Source organism: Metarhizium acridum (genome assembly GCF_019434415.1).
Source record: "Metarhizium acridum strain ARSEF 324 chromosome Unknown scaffold_269, whole genome shotgun sequence".
Lineage (NCBI taxonomy): Eukaryota > Fungi > Ascomycota > Sordariomycetes > Hypocreales > Clavicipitaceae > Metarhizium > Metarhizium acridum.
The window spans coordinates 15,394-39,135 of record NW_027094023.1 but is presented as its reverse complement, the minus strand read 5'-3'; the positions used below and the strand labels follow the sequence as shown (position 1 = coordinate 39,135).

General features: G+C 50.0%; 11 protein-coding genes across 12 annotated transcripts; 6 read left to right on the top strand and 5 right to left on the bottom strand.

Annotated features, from left to right (window-relative positions):
- Window positions 1-510: 510 nt before the first annotated feature.
- On the top strand, window positions 511-1,014 carry J3458_012635 (uncharacterized protein; the record flags this gene model as incomplete). Its single annotated transcript, XM_007812688.2, has 1 exon — window positions 511-1,014. One exon carries the CDS (start codon window positions 511-513, stop codon window positions 1,012-1,014), a length of 504 nt encoding a protein of 167 aa, XP_007810879.2.
- Window positions 1,015-3,091: 2,077 nt separating this feature from the next.
- RSA4_1 (ribosome assembly) lies at window positions 3,092-4,755 on the bottom strand (the record flags this gene model as incomplete). The annotated part of the gene is made up of 3 exons (XM_007812687.1): window positions 3,092-3,344; window positions 3,400-4,469; window positions 4,531-4,755. 3 exons carry the CDS (start codon window positions 4,753-4,755, stop codon window positions 3,092-3,094), a joined length of 1,548 nt encoding a protein of 515 aa, XP_007810878.1.
- Window positions 4,756-5,009: 254 nt separating this feature from the next.
- J3458_012633 (uncharacterized protein) lies at window positions 5,010-6,031 on the bottom strand (the record flags this gene model as incomplete). The annotated part of the gene is made up of 2 exons (XM_007812686.2): window positions 5,010-5,548; window positions 5,617-6,031. 2 exons carry the CDS (start codon window positions 6,029-6,031, stop codon window positions 5,010-5,012), a joined length of 954 nt encoding a protein of 317 aa, XP_007810877.2.
- Window positions 6,032-7,174: 1,143 nt separating this feature from the next.
- MSH4_2 (MutS protein msh4) lies at window positions 7,175-8,029 on the top strand (the record flags this gene model as incomplete). The annotated part of the gene is made up of 3 exons (XM_066120073.1): window positions 7,175-7,493; window positions 7,543-7,571; window positions 7,634-8,029. The coding sequence occupies 3 exons, from the start codon at window positions 7,175-7,177 to the stop codon at window positions 8,027-8,029; spliced, it is 744 nt and encodes a 247-aa protein (XP_065974895.1).
- Window positions 8,030-8,344: 315 nt separating this feature from the next.
- On the top strand, window positions 8,345-9,452 carry MSH4_1 (MutS protein msh4; the record flags this gene model as incomplete). The annotated part of the gene is made up of 2 exons (XM_066120072.1): window positions 8,345-8,449; window positions 8,500-9,452. 2 exons carry the CDS (start codon window positions 8,345-8,347, stop codon window positions 9,325-9,327), a joined length of 933 nt encoding a protein of 310 aa, XP_065974894.1. The 3' UTR covers window positions 9,328-9,452.
- A 1,588-nt stretch (window positions 9,453-11,040) lies between these two features.
- J3458_012630 (uncharacterized protein) lies at window positions 11,041-11,494 on the top strand (the record flags this gene model as incomplete). The annotated part of the gene is made up of 1 exon (XM_007812683.2): window positions 11,041-11,494. Exon 1 carries the CDS (start codon window positions 11,045-11,047, stop codon window positions 11,492-11,494), a length of 450 nt encoding a protein of 149 aa, XP_007810874.1. The 5' UTR covers window positions 11,041-11,044.
- A 42-nt stretch (window positions 11,495-11,536) lies between these two features.
- On the bottom strand, window positions 11,537-12,589 carry J3458_012629 (uncharacterized protein; the record flags this gene model as incomplete). Its single annotated transcript, XM_066120071.1, has 1 exon — window positions 11,537-12,589. One exon carries the CDS (start codon window positions 12,587-12,589, stop codon window positions 11,537-11,539), a length of 1,053 nt encoding a protein of 350 aa, XP_065974893.1.
- Window positions 12,590-13,316: 727 nt separating this feature from the next.
- On the top strand, window positions 13,317-14,372 carry QA3_2 (Quinate dehydrogenase; the record flags this gene model as incomplete). Its single annotated transcript, XM_007812682.2, has 2 exons — window positions 13,317-13,551; window positions 13,633-14,372. 2 exons carry the CDS (start codon window positions 13,317-13,319, stop codon window positions 14,370-14,372), a joined length of 975 nt encoding a protein of 324 aa, XP_007810873.2.
- A 292-nt stretch (window positions 14,373-14,664) lies between these two features.
- J3458_012627 (uncharacterized protein) lies at window positions 14,665-17,001 on the bottom strand. Its single transcript, XM_066120070.1, has 2 exons — window positions 15,826-17,001; window positions 14,665-15,774 (listed from the first exon to the last, which is right to left on the bottom strand). The coding sequence occupies exons 1-2, from the start codon at window positions 16,712-16,714 to the stop codon at window positions 15,029-15,031; spliced, it is 1,635 nt and encodes a 544-aa protein (XP_065974892.1). The 5' UTR covers window positions 16,715-17,001; the 3' UTR covers window positions 14,665-15,028.
- Window positions 17,002-17,246: 245 nt separating this feature from the next.
- Window positions 17,247-19,580, bottom strand: J3458_012626 (uncharacterized protein; the record flags this gene model as incomplete). Its single annotated transcript, XM_007812680.2, has 1 exon — window positions 17,247-19,580. The coding sequence occupies exon 1, from the start codon at window positions 19,413-19,415 to the stop codon at window positions 17,247-17,249; it is 2,169 nt and encodes a 722-aa protein (XP_007810871.1). The 5' UTR covers window positions 19,416-19,580.
- Window positions 19,581-19,802: 222 nt separating this feature from the next.
- On the top strand, window positions 19,803-22,588 carry J3458_012625 (uncharacterized protein). Of its 2 annotated transcripts, XM_066120068.1 has the most exons (2): window positions 19,803-19,903; window positions 20,007-22,588. In XM_066120068.1, the coding sequence occupies exons 1-2, from the start codon at window positions 19,900-19,902 to the stop codon at window positions 22,523-22,525; spliced, it is 2,523 nt and encodes an 840-aa protein (XP_065974890.1). In that variant the 5' UTR covers window positions 19,803-19,899; the 3' UTR covers window positions 22,526-22,588. The 2 variants fall into 2 exon arrangements, with proteins under 2 accessions (XP_065974890.1, XP_065974891.1); XM_066120069.1 differs by lacking the exon at window positions 19,803-19,903 and having other exon boundaries at window positions 19,907-22,536.
- The last annotated feature ends 1,154 nt before the right edge of the window (window positions 22,589-23,742 follow it).

The following is a 23,742-nucleotide window of genomic DNA, read 5'->3' as shown; positions in this document are numbered from 1 at the left end:
AGGACGGAAGCAACATTGCGACCTACAACACGACAGGGGTAATGCGTGCCCTAACAGCTGTGCTTGCCAGTCATCCTTGGCCCCTTGCGGAATATGTGTCAGGGCTATTGTCACAATTGCCTTTTGGCTGCTCGTGTACACACAGCTAAGTTGGCAGGAAGCATCATCCGACCACCCAATGCAGCAGCATGTGCCGTAGTCTATTCTGTGCCCAAGACATCTACTATCGACTGCTTGTTGAAAATATCACCAGGTGCTAAAACGGTCCTGCGGAAAATTCACCCCTTGTGCTGTCCACAAATACACAGCCAGCCGTCTTAACAAGGTGGCAGGCAGAGAAGCCCCAAGTCCTCCGGATAGTAAACGCAATACGTTGCCGGAGGACACACGCCGGCAAACTACATAAGAAAAAAAATCGTCAGCATAGACTCTCTGAGGAATGGTATAGTGCAAATACTCACGATCCACTTGCCCTGGGTGTCGCATGCCTCCCACCCCGAAGGCATACTGATGCATCTAAATGTCCCAGGGCTGCACTTGGCTCTCCCAAACACCTCGACAGGACCCCGACGGTCTAGACCTCCGGGCGCAGAGGTTGGCGCCAGTTTGGCGGAATCCTCGACGGTAAAGGCGGCAGTAGGCACACAAGATGTATACTTTGTAGACTTTGAGCTTGAAGATGTTTTGCTCGGGCTCACGCTTGGCGACGTGACAACTGTTGTGTCAGCCGAACTTGATACCGGTGTGGAGGAGCAACGTTTGCTCGACGTCTTTTCACCGGACGAGGGGGAGATGGTGGAAGGTTGTTGTTTACTGGAATGTAGTGACGGCTGGCCGGACAAAGAGATCACAACGGTTAACGTGCAACTGCCGCTGTTGACTGGTGACGTTGCTCCAGACGAGACCATGCTCGAGCTTGCTGACTTGGATGAGCTGGACGCACTTGAACTATCGGCTTTTGAAGAGCCTAGGTTAGAGCTAGCTGGTTTCGACGAGCTGTATCTTGATATGTGAGTACTTGAACTCTCCTGGTTTGACGAGCCTGAACTTGACACAGATTGACTTGAGCGTACAGGCTGCGAAGAATGGCCAGAAATTGACGAACTCGGAGCCAATGAAGTCAGTGCGCTAGAATACCCCAGTGTAAAAGAAGTTACAGCGATTAAGCTAACTGGTTTTGAGAATGTAGGGCTTAAAACTGTTAGGCTAAAGCTGGTAGAGTTTAAAGTTAACCTTACTAATGTGAAAGAAGAAGGGAACGAGCTCGCTAGCGTAGAGAAGCTAGGAGGGTTCGAGCTTTTAATGTACTATGAGCTTCCTGGTACTAACGAGCTGTATCTTGATATGTGAGTACTTGAACTCTCCTGGTTTAACGAGCCTGAACTTGACATAGATTAACTTAAGCGTATAGGCTGCGAAGAATAGCTAGAAATTAACGAACTTAGAGCTAATAAAGTTAGTGCGCTAGAATACCCTAGTGTAAAAGAAGTTATAATAATTAAGCTAACTGGTTTTAAGATTATAAGGCTTAAAACTATTAGGCTAAAGCTAGTAGAGTTTAAAGTTAACCTTGCTAATGTGAAAGAAGAAGGGAACGAGCTCGCTAGCGTAGAGAAGCTAGGAGGGTTCGAGCTTTCGATGTACGATGAGCTTCCTGGTACTGACGAGCTAGATGGCATTGGTTGACGTGTGTTTTCAGACTGAGGCTTCGTGCTAAAGCTGGCAGTCTGCAAACAACCGTCACTAGAAACCGGACGCCTGGAACTACCTTGTTGTGACGTACCAGCACTAGATATAGGGCGGCGAGAGCTCCCGTGCTCACCAGACTGGCTCGACGCAATCTCACTACTCGACACATATGTTACCACAGAGCCGGTCTTGAACGTCGAGCCACCTGAGCTTGCTGGTTTCCATGACCAGGTCGCATTCCCTTGACTAGGCACTATAGTCTGACTATATGACGGCACTGGTACCCAAGAAGTCGTTCTCATCTCCTCACGCGTCATTTCCTTGGAGAGCAGAGGTGTCGTCTCCGTATTCACCATACTGGACAGTCCATTCGGCAGACTTGGCGACTCGGACGGTGGCGGCGATGGTATGATTTCACTTCGACTCGCCGATTGCGAAACCGAGGAGAAATGTGCCTCGGACTGAGCCTGTGACGTGGCAAGTGTTGATTGTCCCGGTATCAGAGGAGCTACAGATGTTTAGGACGCAAATTGCCGTCGGTCGGTGGACAGCTAGAGCCGCCCGGATAAACCACAACGTCAGTAGCAGTAGCCACAGTAGACGTGACTGTTGCCAATGTGGAATGAGATGCTATGGCTGGATTTGAAATCTCCAACGGACAATAGCACACATCCCCGTCCTGGTACACAATCCCTTCCCACGGGGCATACTGCGTCTGCGTGGTAGTCACCGTGACTACATTTGGCCATTCCTTGGCCGTGGCCCCTATGGCCAGCCGAATGCCGAAGAAAAGTGCATCTCAACTCTGAAGAGACGACACAGTACCGGTAGCTTGACATACTGAGGCGCCCATGTACAATATCATCCGGTTCTTATCAACTTTTCATTATACTCCATGCAAAATTTCTTCGTCTCCCCTCCCCCGGCAGTAGATTGCCAAGAGTCTCTAAATGTGAATCGTACGGGGTAAGGAGCTTGTGAAGCTGGCCTTGGTATGGGTTATACAAAAAGGAGCGCGACAATGTTGACTTGAAATGCACATCCCGCATTTTGGTTCCAAGTCCGGCGAGATCCATACGACATATCCACACGGCACAGTTACAGCAAGATTTATGTAACCTCGGTATCTCAGAGACCCTCGCAAAGGATCGCTAGCTTCGGATCCTTCGGAGAAATATAGTTGAAGTTGATCTATTGCTTGAAACCTGCCTAATTTCATGTCGCTGTTGAAGTACGAATCTGGAATTCATACTCCTGAGCCCGCAGAGGGATCATTAAACAAAGATTAAAATAGTGGGGGTATATCGGAGAGTTTTTTTTTTATAATAGGTAACTGGATATCGTAAGGCTCAGTAAGCAAGCCATGTATCTTGAACGGTGTCTCGCTGCCAAGACAGGAAATCTAGTTTGCCCAGAGTCGTACTGCCTTGTCCTTACCTCCACTGGCAACACGCTTGCCATCTGGTGCCCAGTCTACTGCGTATACCTCATCATTATGACCGGGGAGGTCGACCGCCAGCTTGAAGGACGCCATTGACCAGACCTTGAGGGTTGTGTCCTTAGATGCTGTCACCAGCAAGCGGGAATCTGCAGAGAATGAGCACTGATAGACTGTAGCGACGTGTCCGCGCAGAGTGTTGATGAACTTGCCATCTCTGTGAAGCCTTGTTAGTTCTATACTGGCCCGTTGCTTTCAGATACACCTCATACCTTGCACTCCAAATCTTTGTATGGTTGTCCCAGCCTGTGCTAGCAATCAACGTGTTGTCGGGAGAAAACGTGACATGGTTGATTTGCTTCTGGTGGCCGACCATTCTGGCCACCGGCTTACTCCCTTGTGAAGGCTCCCACAAATACATTGTAAAATCATCACTGGCGGATACTAGGCGCTCAGATACTCGTCCTTGGATTCTCGCTGCCTTCTCGAACCGCTCTTTGGCTTTCGCCCGCTTCTCGTCCTCTGTGCTTGGCGTAGGCTGGTGGTCGAAATACCCCGTTCTCAAGGCAAAATCCGTCGAAAGCGCCAAATGGTTAATCCAATGAGCATGTGATGATAAGGTATGCACCAAGGTGCCCTTTGCCGCATCCCAGACTCGCACCATCTTGTCATGGCTTCCAGTGTATATGAGACCGGTCCCACCCCATCGAATGCAGCTGACCGAGCTTTTATGCCCAGAGAGCACATGCTCAGTCCTTCCCGTATTTACGACCCAAATTCTCACAGTCGTGTCTTTGCTCGCGCTTGCCAGCCGCGGCGTGCCATCTCTCCATAGGTGATAAGGCTCCCAAGCAATGTTGGTAATCCACTTGGCATGTCCAGTCAGAGGGCCTCCCACTGCTTTCCCTTTTGCCGGATCCCAAAGTCTGACAGACTTGTCCATACTTCCAGTAGCTAGCCGTTTGCCGTCAGGCGACCATGCGACACAGAGTACCCAATGTGTATGGCCGGAGAGTGTGTACTTTGGCGTTCCAGTCTCAGTATCCCATATTCTAGCAGTCTTGTCACCAGACCCCGTAGCCAGACGAGTATTTGTCTCTGGACTAAATTGAGCTGCCAGAATTGCTTCTCCGTGGCCTGGAATTCTATGTGACATGCGTGTGACAGCATGCACTTTGAAGACTGATTGGGGCTCGGCAGTGAGGGTCACAGTTGTCTCGAAAGGGTTCTCGATGCCATGGCTTTTTAAGAGCTGAAGCAAATCCTTTGGGTACTGGTCGATGATGATGTCGGAATCTGGAATATGGATTCGAAATCGATACGGCAAAAATTCTTCTCGTTCCTGGAACATGCCAAAGTCAGTACACGGTATGATTAAGTGCATCAGGGGCATGGAATCTTACCCTTGCCAATAAAGTGTTCAAAAGGAGTGACAGGTTCTTTTCTGAGGCATCTGCAAGAGGCACTTCAATCACGTCGCAGACCTGATTTCCGTCGCCGTCCAGAAACCGAGCCTTGAATGAGCCTTCCGGCCCGGCCATGGCTGCGTTAACATCCTGCTGCACTCTGGATCTTTCGAGGTCCTCACGCCTCTGCCTTTTTGATGGCGGAGGGACGACAGTCGCCATTTTGTACAATTTTGATGTCGCGACGTACTTCTGTTGCGATGCTCGCCAATTATTTTCCCCAGGCTGGCCATAATGAATTTCTGGTGATGGTTTGGCGGGGCGGCAAAATTCTGACAAAATTTAGGCGGTGAGGGCGGTTGGCACTGATGCAAGCGCGTCAACAACGGCATTGATGCAGCGGCGCGCCCCACCAAAAATTGCCACTGATGAGATAAGGCTGGCGAAGTTGCCATTTGGTAGCCAAATGTTGGTGCTCATGTGCCCTGTGGTCGGTAGGGTCTCATCCTCTTGGAGGGTTCGTGATATTGTGTTATCTCGACACTGTCCATTGCACTGGCAGGGTCTGTCAGTTGGAAATGTGGCCCCTGCATTAACGCATCTGAAGTGCGGTTGGGGCCTATGTGTACGAGGTCCTCGGTTAACGACAGTTCGGGCTCTGCTGGTAGATTGCTCGCCTGTTGATGCTGCTCATCTCGGGTCCTTGGGTGTCTTCGCGCACGGTGTTTATGCACAGAAAGAGTGTTCCTGCTGGCGTCGACCGCCCGATGACGCTGATGCTGAGTTTCTTGCCGTTTCTGCCTCTGCATATCTTCATTCTGGACGGCGTAGAGCGCTGCGATCCGCAGTTGCAGCTGTGCCAGGGCATTGAGACGGTCCCCTTGTGTCATCTTTCGGTAATCCGTCTTGAGGTGATGGAACGTGTCTCCATTCAGACGCAAAGTGCTGTCCGACACTCCCGCGACTCGAAGCGCTGCCAAAGTCTCGGGGTCTGGTCTTGGTCCAGCATGAACTTCTTTTCTCATGTTAGAGTTGGAATGGATTTAGAACCTGAGAAACAAAATATATTATTCACTGACGCACCGTCTTCATTGTCCGCATCGGTACCATCCTCTTCGCAAGCCTCTGGTATGCTGGGAGGTTCGGGTGTTCCGGCCTCGTGATTGTGTTCGTTGCAGAACACCGTCAGAACCCAGCCGCCAACAGATTTGCGATTCACGGCCTTTGCCTTCCACGGGCAGCCCGTCTTCTTGGTGTGCGTCTTGTGTTTGGTAGCTGTAGATTTGTACTGTCGTCCTCCGCGGTCGCACACCAGATCGCAGCGAACTATCTCGTTCCCGGCCACATCACCGCCGCCGATCTTATTACGATGGGATCTCGCCTTGACAATTTTGTAGCCTTCGCTTTCCATGCGCCTGTTGAGATCGAACATCAGGTCTTCATATGTATTGAAGATGCCCGAGTGAGGGACCGCAGCCGCCTCCAAAATCCCGAACATTGGGACGATACTTCTGAGCTGTGATTTGTGATGGTGTAAGAGGGGTGTGCGGATTTGACCCTGGGGTGGTGCGAGATATTTGTGTTATTTTAACGGAGCCACACGCACCCTTGTACGGTCCCCATCATCGTCAATCAGCTCAACGCGCCTTCCTCGCTCCCATTATCGTCACCATCATAATTGGAAGGAACTGCCCAGCTCATTGGCGATTCTCGTACTGTAGTGTCGTGGACCACACACATCGGATGAATTAGTTCCTGAATTCAGAACCTTTTACATTTCGAATCACCCCATCGCTGGTTCTTTGTGCTCATTCACCTCTGCAGTCCATCCTGTCTCTACCCTAACTGACTTGTCGTAATATCGAAACACGGCACGAACCATCAACCAATTTTGCCCGTCCTAACCCGAATCATGCCTCGACATCCCAGGCAGTCCCGGTTGTCCGACACGACGTCGTCTTATTTTCATGGTCCTTCCCGTGCTCCTAACAGTTCCTCGTCCGCCGCCAGCCGGCGGCCTCCTCGTGACGCTTCCGATGGCGGCAGCTCAATGACTGCAACCCCGTCTATAGTCGGCACAGTATCAAGCACAGCCAAGTCCAATATCACGGCCGGTGGATCGCGTCCATCGACCAGTGTCTCCGGGCGCAAGTCGCGAACTGGTACTCTGTCTACAATGTTGGGGGCAAGTGACCAACAAACAATCATTTGCGCCGTTGCTGAGTCTCGTGGCATTTCGCCTTCTATTGGGCTCGCCCTTGTGAATATTACACTTGGTGAGGCTGTGTTGAGCCAGATATGCGACAATCAATCATACGTCAAGACGATCCATAAGCTACAGATAGCAGGTCCATCTAGAATTGTCTTGATGTCGACTGCTTGCCCGCCCAACAGAGACAGTGTTCTCTATACCTTGATTGATGAGCTCATACCTGATGCAGATATCGAAGTGTTTGACAGATCCGCCTGGTCGGAAGCAGACGGCCTCGAATACATAGACAACCTGGCATTCAAGAGCGATATCGACCCCATGAAGGTAGCAGTGCAGGGTAAATATTATTGCATCAGTTCGCTTGCGGCAGTAAGACACACTGTATCGTGCTGCTTTCCCGACCGCATATGCTAATCTTTATCTCGGGCCATGAAATATATTGAGCACACATTCACGATTAGTTTTGCTCCTAATTCATTGCGTATCAAATATCGACCGTCGGAAGATACCATGATGGTTGATATTACGGTGATACAATCTCTGGAAATTATACAGAACCTTGACAAACCCAAGTCCAAGGACAGTCTCTTTGGACTGTTGAACCAAACCAAGACGCCAATGGGATCGCGCATGCTTCGCAACAATATTCTTCAGCCTCCAACAAAGTATGACACTTTTATCAAACCCCGCTACGAAGCCTTGGAGGAGCTTACGAGTGAGGAAGAAATGTTTCATGCGGTTCGAAAGGGTAATTCTTCCAATTCTGAAGATGTATTGATGCCACTAACGAAACATAGCGCTCGAAAACTTCAAAGACATCGAAAGAGTTCTCACAAAGGGACAATTTGACAATACCATGGCATGCAGATGCTAGCTAACCTGCAATAGATGATCACTATATCCACCAAGTCGAGTATCCCCCACGCCGAAGAGCAAATTAATCACATCATTCTTATAAAAACCTTTCTTGAGTCAGTGCCGGAGCTCTACCAAGCGCTGGCTGAATGCAATAGCGCGCTTCTTCTCAAGATTCGAGACATTTGCCACCCCGACACGACAGAACCTATTTTATTCCGGGTTCATCAGGTCGTAGAGGCTGATGTCACGTATATGACTTCGCCGCTCGACATGCGCAATCAGAGGACGTATGCCGTCAAGGCTGGTATCAATGACATGCTAGATGTTGCACGACAAACGTACAAAGAACTAACCAATGAGATCCATCTTCATGTGAACGACATCCAAGGTATTTCGTTTGGACATATTAGCCTCAATCACAAATGAATAACATTGTGGAAATTAGCCCAGCACGGTATTCAGCCGACTGTCAAATTCGACCATGGACGCAAGTATTGGCTGCGCATTAAATCAGGGGACCTCAACAAAGACACATTACCTCAAGTCTTCATCAACGTCGTGAGAAAGAAGGATCATATCCAGTGTCAGACTCTGCCATTAGTTAAGTTAAACTTCCGGCTATCAGAGACTTCAAACGAAATTATAATGCGTAGTGACAAGGTAATCCAAGAACTGATCGTGGATCTCAGGGAATCATCTCCACAACTATTTAGGGTCTGTGAATCGGTTGCTTTAGTCGATATGATTGCCTCTTTTGCACATCTTGCTACCATCAGAGACTATGTCCGACCAGAGATCTTAGATGCACTGGCGCTAAAAGCAGCCCGACATCCAATATTGGACAATGTCAGTGATCCCACTTGCACCAGATTCGGACACTGCTTATGAGTGTTTAGATCATGTTTGAGGGCTTTGTTCCGAATGATTACTACGCGACGCCGCAGCACCGTTTCCATATTGTAACGGGATGCAATATGGCAGGCAAGACTACCTACATCAGAGCTATCGCACTGCTGCAAATAATGGCCCAAATCGGATGCTTTGTTCCGGCTGAATATGCGTCTTTCCCCGTAGTGCACAATCTGTTTGCGCGAGTGTCGTTGACCGATAATCTCGAAGCGAATCTCTCCACATATTCTCTCGAGATGCGGGAAATGGCCTTCATCCTACGAAATGTAAACGACAAAAGTTTGGTGATAATTGATGAACTAGGCCGCGGCACGTGCCCCAGGGATGGCCTGGCAATGGCAATTGCAATGTCAGAAGCACTTATACAGTCGGGTGCCTTTGTTTGGTTTGCAACTCATTTTGTTGACCTGACTCGGGTTTTAGAGGATCGCCCAGGCGTGCTGAGTTTGCATTTAGCCTCTGAGCGGTCAATCTCAGATGAAGGCGAACCACGACTGGTCATGCTCTACAAGGCAAAATCTGGTGTTGTCGACACAAACGAGCATTATGGAATCGATTTAGCACGGGCCATTGGGTTTCCGGAATCCTTTACTAAACGAGCCGAAGAGGTGGCAAACGCACTGCGGCAACGAAGAGAGGCTAGTTTGCGGGATTCTGAGTCTCGACGGCTGGTAGCCCGTCGTAAGCTCGTGCTCAGTTTGCATGAGGCTCTGAAACAAGCCTACGAGTACGGGAGCGATGAAGCCCTACCCGGATACTTGAAACACTTACAGGAAGACTTTATCAGCCGTATGAATGATTTGGAGATCTCATGATGGATTTTGAAATTGCTTCGGTTTCGTCTGATTTTATGACTGGGGACGGAATTTACTTGGTGCGATGACGATGGGTTGCTCTTGTGAAATTGCTTCACTGCGGATTGGGGAATGCTTGTTGAGCGTGATTCTATGTGAAGACAGTACAATACGATGCGTTGTTTCTACTGTGGTCGGTCATAATCAAGGGCTTCTACCCTCTGCCAAACTTGTCTCACCACGCGGTGTTGTGCTTCCAAGCCGGTTTCTGTATCTGTACTGCCGGTAGGACTGGTGATTATCAGCGCTGTTTAAACATACTATGTTGCTTTAGGTCTTACCGTATAGCGAGGTATAATCTTCCACCTAATTCGACTTGCGGGATGGCGGCTTTTTTATAATCGTGTGGGGGATTTGCAGTTGTAACTAGACCTCCCGCTTCCTCCAAGATGGCAATACCGGCAGCAACATCCCTATCCCAGGTCAATGAGTGAAGACTGCCTGGTATATCCTTCACCTGTCATACGTACCACTCCCAACATCCTCCTTCCCACCAAATGTCAATCGACCCCATTGCCGTATATGCCAAATCCATTGTCGCACTGCAAATCATCAGCAAAACCACCACATCAATATGTAATAAATGTGTCCCCTACCTCCCTAAACTCCTCACACCGTGGACCATTCCCCCTTGTCCTCCTCTACCATTCCGCTCCATCGCCATTGTGACAAAAGAATGAACCTTTCTATTCAAGTTTCCCTCCGGAATTTCCCTCCTGTCTTTACCCCATTCGCAGGCAAAGGTACATCCACTCGGGGCGGCTTTTGGCAGAGGCGGTATCGGATTCCTTACCAAGGGCATCTGGTGTCGTTCATTGAACCAGGCTCCTTTTCCGCGACATGATGAAAAGAATTGGTTCAAAAATGGGGCGTTGATCACTCCGATGACGGGATGACCTCCAATACAGAATGCGATGGAAACACAGAACATGGGGAAGAGGTGTGTGAAATTAACAGTGCCGTCAAGGGGGTCAACGATCCATGTTGGCAAAGACGTGACGAGGTACTGTTTCGAGGAGCCGGCTGAATATGATTCTTCGCCGAGGAAGCTGTAACAGTTAGTATCTGCTGAGGCTAAGTGACGCGTTGGTGCCGGACCTGTGGTCGGGGAACCTGGTGGCGATGGTTTGGCGGATAAATTCTTCAACGGCTTTTACAGTTAGATTCTGGTAGAGATGGCATAGATGGCGTGTGGTGGCTCGTATGTACCGTGGTCTGTCTTTGTGACTATGTCAACTGAGCTTTCCTTCTCGTGGAAATTGCCGTCAGATGATGGAGCCTTAATTCTACTACAAGCAGCGTCAAGCAGCATCTGGCCGGCATCTTTACCGAGTTTTTTTGGCAAAGGCGTATATCTCGGTGAGTTGATGGTCGTCCATTGCGGCTGTCAACCCGGCAATAGTCATCTCTTCAGTATGATATCATTTGAGGAGGTTTTTGTTTTGCGATCTCTGATTGCCATTCATCCAATACTGACGGATATCAGCGGCTCCCAATTCCGGCGTTAGGAGGCGGAACGCTTCCACATTCTGGATGATGCTTTATCCAGACCGTCCACACATTGGGCGGGCACTAACACGGCCACTTTGACCGCACATATATTAAATTAACCCCGTCTTCTCCCCACCTGGAATCATGAAACTGTCGTAATTAATTCAGCTCGGCTTTGTATCCAAAAATGCCCCGCATCCTAGTTCTCAACGGTCCCAACCTCAACCTCCTCGGCAACCGCGAGCCGCAAATGTACGGCTCAACTACGCTCTCCGACATCATTGCCACCCTCACAGCCCAAGCGTCCTCCCTTTCTAGCACCATTGAGTCCTTCCAATCCAACCACGAGGGCGCGCTAGTCGACCGCATCCACCAGGCCCGTGGCAACATTGATGCCATCATCATCAACCCCGGTGCCTTTACGCACACTAGCGTCGCCATACGCGATGCCCTTTCTGGAGTTGACATCCCCTTTGTGGAAGTGCATATTTCCAATGTCCACGCTAGAGAAGAGTTTAGAAGACATAGCTACTTGAGCGATAAAGCGGTAGGGGTGATTTGTGGGCTGGGTGTATACGGTTTTGAGGCTGCGTTGGAGTTTGCGGTTCGACATGTTAAGAAGGCTTCACGGTTGTAGGACATATGTAGAATGTCTAGAGTTACAATTTATTAGGTATATTTACAGCATCGGTTGCATTCTTTCCCTTGACTGTTCCGTGGTCAAACCTAGTTCTGAAACCATCCTGTTCCACGAGCGGGCTGCACGCTGAGCCATGAGACCTGGTGTCCTAGAATCGGGGTTGAAGAGTTCTCTGTTGAAGACTTCGAAGCTCAGCCACCCATCATATCTCAGGTCTGTGACAATAGCACTCAAGATGGCTCGCACAGGGAGATATGCACCGTGTGTATCCTCGCCGTAGAATAGTCTAGCATTACGCGACCAACTCATTCGCGGAGGCTGTTCGGGGTTGTAAAACTCGTGCTGTGGTGTAAGCGGCTTCGACAGCTTTTCTGCGTCTGCAACCTGCAATAGAAACAACTTGGAAACGTCCACTTCGCCGACCATGCCTGCAACTGACCGCACAACTGCCTCGTCACAGTCCTGGGTGCAGCCAGAAGACACTGAAGGATCCGCATATATCCTCCCGGCAATGTTGAACGAGTCCAAGCAAATCCCACAGTTTCCCCTGTCCACCTTCCTGACCACGTTCCAACTAGCCTCCCACGTGTCGACTCTTGTGCCCCAACACAAAGCCTCGAAGGCATATCGTATTACTGGTCGTGCCTGGAGGCCAATCTCGGCGACCTCTCGCATATCTCGAACGATGACGTCGATGTCTTCAAAAATGTGCTCAGGCGCCAGGTTACTGCTCGGCAGCAGAATGAGATCAGTGTCCAAATTGTGAGCCAGCTTCACCCAGTGATGCATCTCCTGGATCCGCTTCTGATGCAAAGCCCGATCGACCAAGCCCTCGTAGTGCATAAAAGGCTGGAGGCAGATGATGACAAGTCCGCGCTTCTGGCACATTTGCTGAATCATGACTGCTGCGGCTAGTTCGTTTTCTAGGGTGTCGCCACCTTCAATAGTTTTTGCGAGGTCGACCAGGTCTTCGTAGAATAGTTCGACGCCTTGGAAGCCGTGCTGGGCTGCCATTTCAAGTTTATATTCGAGTTTGTGGCCGGCGGCACAGCGGCCGAGGGAGATGGTGCAAACGCTGGCCATGTGCACCATTTTGAGAGATGTCTTTTGATGATTACGGTTGATATCTTTGTTTGGGTTGTAGATGGTGATTGAAAACTGTATGAGAAGGGAGGCGTATGCAAACAGGGCTTGATTGCCAGCCTTGCTTGGGCCAAACACGGGAGGTCTTGTGTTACCATGAACCTGTGCATGCGCGGATTAATGCTCGAGTGATTGACATTCTCTAGAGTCCTTTCTGAGGGTGTCTGTAATACCCAGCACTTGGAACGCCATCCATGACGCTCTTGGATAAACATAATTTGCCATGTACGGGAGTGAATTGAAGTCCGGGAGAGCAAGGAACGGACGGAATACTCCGTCAACTGCAGCAACCTAGCTAGGAACGCCTATCCAATATCACCCGCCGGCCTTCCCCATTCACCAGTCACCCGACATGACGCGGCCCATTCAGGCAAGCGTTAATGCAATGGCTAAGTCTTTACCCGGGTCAGCTCCCGGAAGCGGGGATGCCGATGTGGGGCCGTTGAGCTTGGCGACCGCGTGCCTTTGCCGACATTTCGGACTGAACGCCGACATTTTTTCCAAGGCCAGCATCAATCCTGGGAAGGGTCTGGTAGTTTGCTTTTTCTGGGGGTGGCATGCAAGTGCACGGCTCGTACGCAAAGACATATCAACGCAACACCTCATTCGACGTAGACTGTCGCTTCGCAAGCTCTGAACCACGGTCAATTGCACTCAATTTGATGACACCTGCACCATGACAACAACGGAGGCTCATCAACAACCAAAGCCATTGGGTGACACTCTGGAACACCAAAAGGCACGACTAGATCTCCATGGATATCTCTTTGGCCAGAAGATCACACACTCCCTATCACCGTTCTTACACCAGATCATATACGACCACCTGGGCTTGAAATGGAGTCAAATACGCCTCGACTCAGCAGACATGTCGCAGTTCTTACGACTAGCCCAACACCCATCATTTTACGGTGAGCCCAGCACTCCCTCCCTTGCGAAGAACAGAAAACGGAAACAAAAAATGGCCGAGACATTACTAACAAGAATCACAGGGGCCTCAGTCACCATGCCCAACAAAGTCGCCATCCTCTCACACCTGGATGAAATGACGGACGAATGCAGAGACGTCGGCGCTTGCAACACGCTCTTTCTCAAGGAACGCAACGGACACCGCATCCTCTGCGGCACAAACACGGACGTCATCGGCATCAGAGACTCGTTCCACTACAACGTCGCCAACCCCTCGGGCACGTTTCATAACCGGCCGGCCCTCGTCATTGGCGGGGGCGGCGCAGCCAGGAGTGCCATCTACGCACTCCGCAAGTGGATGAATGTGACGGACATCTATCTCGTCAACCGCGACAAGAGCGAGGTGGACGTGATGATGGCAGACTGCTCCTCGCGTGGATACGGCAATGGCCTGCGGCACGTCGCGAGTGTCGAGGAGGCGCATGCCGTCGACGGACCGGGTGCCATCGTAGCCTGCGTGCCAGACTTTGACCCCCAGACGCACGAGGAGGTTGTTGCAAGACAAGTGACCGAGGTGTTGCTGGACAAGCACCACAAGGGCGCCATGCTGGAGATGTGCTACAACCCTTCGCCGTTTACGCGACTGGGCGCCTTGGCCGAGGAAAAGGGCTGGCAGGTGATTTTGGGCACCGAGGCGCTGATTTGGCAGGGCCTCGAGCAGGATAGATATTGGACGGGCTTGCGGATCGACGAGTTGCCCGTGGCCAAGGTCCAACAGGCCATCGGGGAAAAGGTGGCACAGCGATCGCAGTCGCGCCTGTAGATAGACGTTGAATACAAGTAAAACGGATTCACTGTAGACTTTTGTCGATGGCGGTTGTACTACCAAGAGCAGAGGAAGTCTTCAGTGGTAAAGGTGTCGCACATATTTTTCCTTGACAATAGTGCAGCAGAGAATGTAGATGGCGGGATTCGAGTTAAAGAGTCACCTGATGAAGAGAAACCTCGTCGGCTGTCTAGATGTATCAAGATGTTGCGCAAATATCTCAACAGCATCAGCAAGGAGCACTGTAAACATCGATCATTGCGCAACACTCATCATATTGGCCAAGTTCGTCATACTTCTCGCTCTATCCACAACCAAAGAATGTCTCGTCAAGACTAAAACCATTCCACATCCCTCGCCATCTTGTTAAACTACCCGTCAATAGATTCGAGGTATAGAGTCAGGCACCGCTTCCCATGGTCCGCCGATCTTGAGCACAGCATATCTGAGTGAGTAGTCCGAGCATCACCCAGCCAATATAATGTCTCAGTTGTTCTAGCGACAACAAGGTATTTCCACACTATTCAGTGGCGATCCAAAGTCCGGAATCCATGATTTAGTCTTGCTTACAAAGGCGTCTTAGGTAAAACAGAAGTAAAACTTTATTCTCTTGTGGAAGGATGTGCTTCTCGTCCATTCAACTGACCGCGTAGTCAAACCTGTGGAATGGAACTACTACTCGACTCAACCTGTTTCGTTTCAATCTTTTCCACCTCTAGCCCGACACCATCCGCATTGTGACGAAAATTCTCTTCCTCCGCACGCAGCTCCTCCATCAAGATGGTATTTGCGCGCCACGTAGGCTTGATCCTGAAGAGTCGGTCCATGGCCTCCAAAGGCAGCGCCTTCGTCTCGGGCAAGCAGAAGAAGACAAAGACGACTGAGAGAAGCATCAGAGATGCAAAGAAAAAGTACACACCGTAGCCCCATGCGTTGAACATTTGCTCGGTGAACCTGGCAATGATGAAGTTCCAGAACCAATTGTTGGCAGCAGCATTCGCCTGCCCAAGAGATCGCGTATTCTGGTCAAACATTTCCGAGTTGATAACCCACGGTGTTCCATTCCATGAGGGGGTATAGAAGGCCGTCCAGAGGTAGAAGAAGAAAATGGCAGCAATGCCGCCAGAGCTCAAATTGCCACTGGAGCTCTTGGGATCGGTTCCAGCAATCTTGATATATGCACCGATAAACCACATGCAGAGAGACCCGCCCAGTGCACCGACAATCAGCAAGTTACGTCGTCCCATGTGGTCGATAAGGACTAGAATCCAGACAACAGTAAGTGCTGTTTTGACAACACCAAAGATTCCAGTAGTAAGGAAACTTGTGTTTGTCCCCGTGATTCCAATGCTACGGAAAACTGTTGGGCTATAATAGTTAATGGCATTGATACCCGAGCCTTTGGATTGTTAGCAAGATAGCTACTAGGTTTATTTGGCACGCCGCTTACCGTTTTGAAACACAAAGAGCAGCGCTCCAAGGAGGAATCTCCACTGAATTCGCTTCTGTTTGAGAGCCAGGAATGGCTTCCAAAACCCGGCACCAACCTCTCGGCGATACCGCTCCGTCTCCTCATCAATGTAACTGACTTCTTCGACAATGTAGATGTCGGAAGGCCGGAGTTGTCGCATCCAGCACAAGACCCTCATAGCCTGATCGCGTTCGCCCTTGGAAAATAACCATCTAGGTGATTCGGGAATAAAAAAACAGCCAATAAGAAGCAAGCCAGCTGGAATCAGTTGAACGGCAAAAGGAATAAGCCATTGCGAGTGACTCGGGGCCATTGTGGTGTTAACACCATAGTTAATCCAGAAACCTACAAGGCCGCCGATTTGCCAACCAAGTTCGTAAATGCCGACTAGACGACCTCGCACTGCGGGTGGTGAGAGCTCTGAAATGTAAATTGGTGTCATGTTTGAGCAGCCACCAATCCCGAAGCCAGCGAGGACCCGACCGCCAATTATGAGTCCAGTACCACGGTCACCATTCGCTCCCAGCATCATCGCTGCTCCGGCGATGAAGACCAGGGTAAACAAGAACAGTGACTTGCGGCGTCCCAAGAAATAGCTGGATGCATAGGCTCCCAAGCTGCCAAAGAAAGCCCCAGCTTGATAAACAGAAACAATGTTCTGTTTAAGCAACGCCAACGACGACGGAGAGTAGGTCGCAAAATTGAACTCATCGACAAAGGACGGAAGGGCCAGAGTTGTCCCGATGAAGGCGGAGTCGTAGCCAATCATGCATGATGCAAAGGATGCTGTAGCGGCACATGCGTATACACGCCAGTTGTAGACGGCAGAAGGTGTTGGCCGATCCTCTTTGAGTGCAAGCAAGGTCATTGTAACAAGGTCAACGGAAAACGTCGCAGTAGAAGAAGACTGTTGATACCTGCTTGTCTGAATGGCTTGCCTTCAGTCGTCGCACCGGTCAACTTATATGAAGCCAAGCAAGAAAAGGAGCAACGCCATCTTCGGATGACCATCATCTGCGTGTTTTCTTATTTCAGACAGCCCAGTTGCCACACATTGTTGAGAAAAATTGGTGTTGGCAGTGGGAATTGCACCTCGCCCACATTCCCGGCGCCACGAAATCCGGGGTGCGCGGGGAACTGTGGAGTGTGTGGAATTTGACTGGCCAAGGGTTGAAGCTCAAAAACTAATGGCGTTGATTAGCGCGTGATGGCTTGGATAAACGAATATCCTGGGAGGTTTCTGGCGGTTCATGTCACCAACCGAAGCTCAAGTATGCGCTTGCCATGTCAAGTCGTTTCGTTACCAAAGGCGCAGTATCGGCTTTGATGTAGCCCAGCTGTCGGGCCGTGGGTATAGTATTTCCCCAGATTGCTAAAGCAACACAGACGCAGGACAGCTTTCAAACACCCCAGTCTCCTTGAAAGATCTCCGCCAGATCACATCCCGGGGCAAAACCAAGGTTTGTCATAAATTGTGTATCCATCTCCATATTATCAGTGTATCCAATAGAGCCAAAGTCCTCAAGTATGGCGTCGTAATCAAAGTTTTGGCTCATTCGATGATTGCTAGAAAACATGGTATGGGTGTTTACGCTGCCACTGTTCAGGCGAGTAGTAATTGGTGTGTCAATGGCAAATGCTGGATTTGGAATCGCATCCTGGTATCCGAAGCGAAGTTGCTGAGCAGGCTCGAGGCCCGTCAAAGCTTTCACTCCGATGCCCCCAGGTTGTGATCTCGCATGGGCCTTGGCGTCCGGACCTGTCCCCGTGGGCATCGGGGTAAATGTAATTTGCTGCAAGTTGTGAGGCAGTGTCACCTCGCTCGAGTATGTTGGTAGTTCATCCAATGTGTATGCATACGGCTCGCGCTCACGCCATATGTTTTGCATTCTTTCCGTAATAGAACGCCATTTTCTTATGCCAGATTCCCCCATCTCATCCGCATCGGCACGACGTTGCACAATCTGCAGCAATAGCACAACGACAGGTGGGGTGTGGCCGGCACCGAATACTGCAAAGCAAGACTCAACAATCTCCAAGAACCCAGAGAGCAGAGATGATCTTGAATCAGATGTCAACTCAATAGTAGCCGTCAAAAAAAGAAGTTTGACCAGGTAGGCCGACGGTATTATAGGCGTTGATCCGCTTGATATCAGAGAGTTGCAGTAGTTGAAGCGACTGTCAAGTATCTTAACCAATACTTCGGGGCCGGGGACCCCTGGTAGACTTTCTCCGCTCATGTGCGAAGTGAGGTGGTCACTCATTACAGATGCAAAAGCATGTAATTGAGTTATGGTCCTAATAGGTTGCGCTATGTGCTGTGGCATTGTAGAGCTGGTCGACGTTGCTGATATCTCAGGTACAGAAACCCATGGCTGATCAAACTCGGCAAAATCAGCCGCTTCAAGTTGACGGGTGCCTTTCATATGACTGAGTCCTCGCATTGGATGCTGGTGGAGGAAGACAGACGTCAAAACATCCAAGAAGGAACACGCCAGTGAAACCACTTCAAGCTGAATTAAAGAAAAGTCGCCCTCTTCTTGTGTTGTGACATCCTCTGTGAGTCGTAGCCGTTGTAGGAACCGCGCAGATTTTCCCAGTAATATTGAAGCCGCCAAGGTCTTCATTTTTCCGATCAAGATTACGGAATGAATGATCATGGCATTGATACTATGAATATCGAATCCTCCGTCGTCTGCGGGTATTAGAGTACGGGAAACGTCGAAGATTTCCGAGATGCTGGGAGATCTCGGGCCAGCATCTTCAGTACACTCCTCATCCTGATATGCAGCAATGGCTAAAACAGCCCAAAGCTCTGAATGCTTCAAATACGAGCTGTCGTGAACATTGCTACATATGCTGATACCCTGAGACGGGTATGATGAAGCGAGAGCACGGAGAGAGTCCAGGTTCACAATTGGCAGCCAACAATGCGTATAGGACACGTAGACGTCCAGAAGCCGCTTCCAATTTTTAGGGAGCCTGAGCCTATGTTCATGGGCTGTTTCCGGGTCTTGCATCGTTCGAGACACCGTGACGGACTCGCCTGATCCGCGTGACGTCGCATCCCGGGCATTCGCTTGGCTTTCACCATCTGTGTCAAGGTCGTTTCCAGAATCCTCTGAATTATTGATTTGCGCATCAGACAAAAGTCCATCAATAGCTTTCCTCACTCGATTTCGATTCCAAAGTCTTTGCAAATGGTGACCAGCACTGCCTTTGCCTAACAGAGCACGGGTGTCCTTGGTGGCGTCTCTGTCTCCTCTCGATAGAAATCGAAGCAGTTTCTCTTCACACTCGGGCATTTGTTCAAAAATCCAGGCCAATGATAGCTCTATCGCGCGCAGGTAGCCTGTTTGCACCCCTCTCTTTTTGGTCGCCGGAGTGTATGAGCAGGATCGCTGTTGAGAAATGCAGGTTCTACACTCTGGTCGAGCACCATCACACTTTTCCCTGGCTGCACGGCAAGCATTGCAGGCAAGGGAAACTCGTCGCTTCTTGGGTTTGCCACCATTTTCTGTGTCGTTTGAAGTTGCGGCGGCGTTCCGAGCTCGTCGTTTCTGTGGCATGTTGGGCTGGGAGAGCCGGCCTTCCAATTACGGAACCTGCAATAGACTCGCGAGGCCCGGTCCGGCCAGAAACATAATAGTCGAAGCTGTAATGGTGAGATTCGGGGCGATTGCTTCGCAAGAATCAATGGAATTGGACCTGTGCCAAGGCTGGCGACAATTGGCAGCCTTCGTGGGGTGCAGATGATCCAAGTTCCATTGGCTCAGCTTCCCCAGAGTGGCAGCTCCAGTTGGCTATTGGGAATCTTGGGATCTGGGGAGCAAGCGAAGGAACAGCCCGGATAAACACTTATCCACTTTGAACCTTCGCGACACGCTCAAGTGCCATTGCCATTGATGGTCAGTCGGCCAGTCGCTTTTCAATCGATACATCCGGTTCAGAGAGATTTTTTTTGACGGCATACTTTTGCACCAGCTGCCTGCGTCACTCATCATGGACTGACAGGTCGCCGGCGGCATCTATTGCATCTGAAATCACCGATACATGGGTGCGTTAGTCAAATACTCCTCAACACATGATGACGGGCGTCAAACGATCTTTGGCCGCCCTGATGGCTGATGAGAGGTCGCTGTCGTTGGGAGACGCAACAGAGCCCATTACTCGATCTAGGTCCGGCACAACCTCTGTCAATTCTATCGAGTATACATCAAGAGCGTCGTCGCCGACGTTACCGCCGCTCAATAGCAAAATGCCCAAGTTCACCCCCGAGGCGTCTATTGTTATCGTTGGCGTGCGGGGTGCTGGCAAGACGACTCTGGCGATTATGGCTGCGTCGGCCTTGAAGAAGAGAATTGTTGACCTAGAAGTTGCTTTCCAGCGCGCGACCAACCTCGCTAGTCCCACATACAGCAAGGTCCATGGCACGACGCAGTGCCAAATAAAGCAAGGCGATGTCCTCCAAGACACCCTAGAGACCAATACTACTGGGTGCATAATCGTCTGTTCTTGGATGGAAAGACGTGTGCAGGGTCTTCTGCGACAATACGCAGCATCCAACCCAGTAGTCCACGTCGTGAGAAGCAAGGAAGCCGTACAAGAACACCTAAGAGTAGAATCAGGAACCAAGTGGGAAACCTTCTGGAACACCAGTAATGCCTTCTTTCGGACTTGTTCGAACCTGGAGTTTTTCAATGTTTCCGAGTCCGCCGCCGTCGAAAAGTCTCTGCCGTCAATTCGCAATTCCTATGGTGTAGATTTGCCTCCTTATTTGGCACTGAAGCAAGCCGAACGCCACTTGCTCAAGTTCTTCTCACAGATATATCCGGCCGGCACAATCCCATTCTTTGAATCAGCCTACCCTTTAGCTACTGTCGCCACGGAGCAGCGCCAATACACATACGCCGTAGACATCTCCGTCCAGGAAATTATTCACAACCGTGTGGATATCGAGGACTGCTCAGCAGGTGCGGACGCCATGCAGATCACTTTTGAAGACATCCAAATCGATTGGGCTCACTGCATATATCTCGACGAGTACACTAAAATGGCCAACCGCGTTACCGAAGCTGTTGGTTTGGTGCGAAGAAGCAATGTCCTTCCAATAATTGTCCACATTGGACTCCCGAACCCATCCGCGGCGATGACGACCACCTACTTCTATCTAGATTTACTTTCCCACGTCCTGACTCTGGCCCCAGAAATGATGACAGTGGACTTACGGCTAGACGACAATGCCATTGCCAAGCTAGTATCTCAAAAAAGGAGCTGCAAGTTGATAGGCCACTATGCTCCGACAGCAAACTTCGATTCCTGGACATCACCGCAATGGATCTCACATTATCAGCGAGCAGTTCGGCTGGACTGTGACCTGGTCCGCTTCATCCGTCCTGCGGAAGCTGTCACCGACAACTTTGAAGTCGCTCGATTTCGGTCGACTGTTGAATCACTTCCAGACTCACGTGCTCCTATCATAGCATACAACTCTGGACATTTAGGCAGACACTCTGCCTTTCTCAATCCCATTCTCACCTTGGTTTCACCAAGGTTCATATGCCAGGTCAATGAGAAACAGCGACAAACAGGCCTTTTGGCAGACTCTGCCACCAGAGCGCTTTATGCGAGCTTCTTGTTCGATCCCATGAAATTGTATGTGTTTGGAGCCAACGTTGGCTACAGTATGTCGCCAGCAATGCACAACTCTGCGTTGGAAGTTTGCGGCGTCCCGCATCGGTACGAGCCGTATTCTACAAACTCCTTGCAGCAAGTAAGACATCTGATCCAAGATCCCAATTTTGCGGGGGCGTCCATAGGATTGCCCTTCAAGGTTGAATTTATCACCTTGACAGACTCTCTAAGTCCTCACGCTCAGGCGATTGGTGCCATCAATACTTTGATCCCAATACGCCATCTCAACGACGATGGCACAGTTCCGACGGGTGCTGCCTCCTTCTTTCGTGGAGTCAACCGGGCAGGTCCTGTTCTTGCACTCTATGGGGAGAATACAGATTGGATAGGTATTCGCGCATGCATTCGCCGAGGTCTGTCTCCAGCAAACGCTGTGCGACCCGCCACTTGTGGTTTGGTTATTGGTGCAGGAGGCATGGCCAGAGCTGCAGTTTATGCACTTTTGCAGGTCGGCGTCAGCAATATTGCCATATACAACCGAACCGTAGAGAATGGGAAGAAATTGGTGGACCATTTTACGCAACTGCTGCAGAAGAAGGAGTTCGAAGGGCTGGGCGCTGGAGTGAAGACAAAATTTGAAGTCTTTCCCATGCTCCAGCACGACTGGCAGTCGGAATTCCGCTTACCATCAATTATCATTTCATGCATCCCTACCCATCCAATAGGTGACGTTCCCTCTCCCGAGTTCAGATTACCTGAGTCATGGTTAGAAAATCAGACTGGAGGGGTCATCGTTGAGCTTGGATACAAAACGTTAAACACGCCACTGTTGCAACAAGCAATGGAGCATGCAAGTCGAGGGTGGATCGCGATGGACGGGTTAGATCTACTACCAGATCAAGGGTTTGCGCAGTTTGAACTCTTCACTGGGAAACGGGCGCCAAGAAAAACGATGAGGAAGGCGATATTTGAGAATTACCCAGACCAATATGGAAGATCAAATCCAGAGGAGCTGCGACGCCGGCTTCAAACTATGCTGGAATGATACAGGAGGACTTTTCAATAGTATCATTATGAAATACTCATAGTCATACGAATTTGATGCGATTTCATTAGCTTTTTATGAGTCTACCACTGATCTGGTGCTTGGCCCAGCAAGCCACCATGCTGTTGATTCAAAGGATCTACCGAGCGCTCAAGCCACCTGAGCCAACCCTTTATTTCCTTCTTTAGAAGGAGTAGGTTTAAGGGCGATATGAGACAGATGTTGTAAAAATTAATCAAGGTCTTTGTTGCCTGTATGGTAGCTCTAAACAATCTTTTGGTGTGTTTTTGTCTTCACATTTGGACAAGCTACCCTAAGCCTCAATTAAATTTGGCCCTTTTCTCCCCTCACTCCACGTCTTGCATATATTCTTCAATTATATGGAGATCAAAGAGATGTTTAATTTAAAAAAAAAAAACTTAGGCGGTTCCTTGACTTCACACCTGGCTAGCACGCGGGTTGCAAAAAAGGCCGCACACCCCGCACCCACAACCACACACACAGGTGTGCGGCCCTTTTTGCAACCCGCGTGGCTAGGTTACTCAAAGCACATCGAGTCTTGATAAAAGACAAGAATGAGCTCAAACTAATATGGTGTGACACTTACCTGCGTGTCCCACGTTGTAACATCGCCTCTTCGTGTTTCATATTGACTGCCATTAATGGATCAACACGCGATGACGTCTTTCAGTGTCGGATCTTGTGGCACGAGATTCGAGTTCGGCGACTAGTCACCGTAGCACTGTGTTCACGTCAAGGCGAATCTAGGACCATGCCGTTGAGGATGGCGCAACAAGATCCCAACGTAAGACGCTGACTTGCGAGATTACTGCGACCCATGGACCAATCCATATTGCGAATGAATTTGCGTCCAACTGCCTCATTAAACCTTTTCTTTTATCTTTTTTTAAGAGATCAATTGTCATTTGAATCATGAACGTCATTTCTAGATTTGTGCACCGGCGATGGATGGCAGCTTGCGTAAGGTTTTGTGGGGTTTAGGCACAGTAGTTGTTGTTTGATTGGTCAAGAACCAAAGCCAAGAATGAGAGTGACGAGCCCACGCAAACGAACACTGAAAGGAGCTAGCAAGGGGCCAATACTGGGCAAGACCAAGATTCATTATTAAGAGGCAGGAGCGACAAGCTTGTCTGTCGACCCGCCTGCCACTGTTGCGGTAAGCTTACAAGGCAAGGGGCGATACGAACCTCGACCAC

Bases quoted from the DNA above. Each gene is read 5' to 3' on its own strand.
- J3458_012625 (XM_066120069.1), top strand. From the start codon at position 19,931: ATGATGACGGGCGTCAAACGATCTTTGGCCGCCCTGATGGCTGATGAG.
- J3458_012627 (XM_066120070.1), bottom strand. From the start codon at position 16,714: ATGACCTTGCTTGCACTCAAAGAGGATCGGCCAACACCTTCTGCCGTC. The intron at 15,775-15,825 runs GTAAGCGGCGTG...AACAATCCAAAG, and splicing joins GCTCTTTGTGTTTCAAAACG to GCTCGGGTATCAATGCCATT.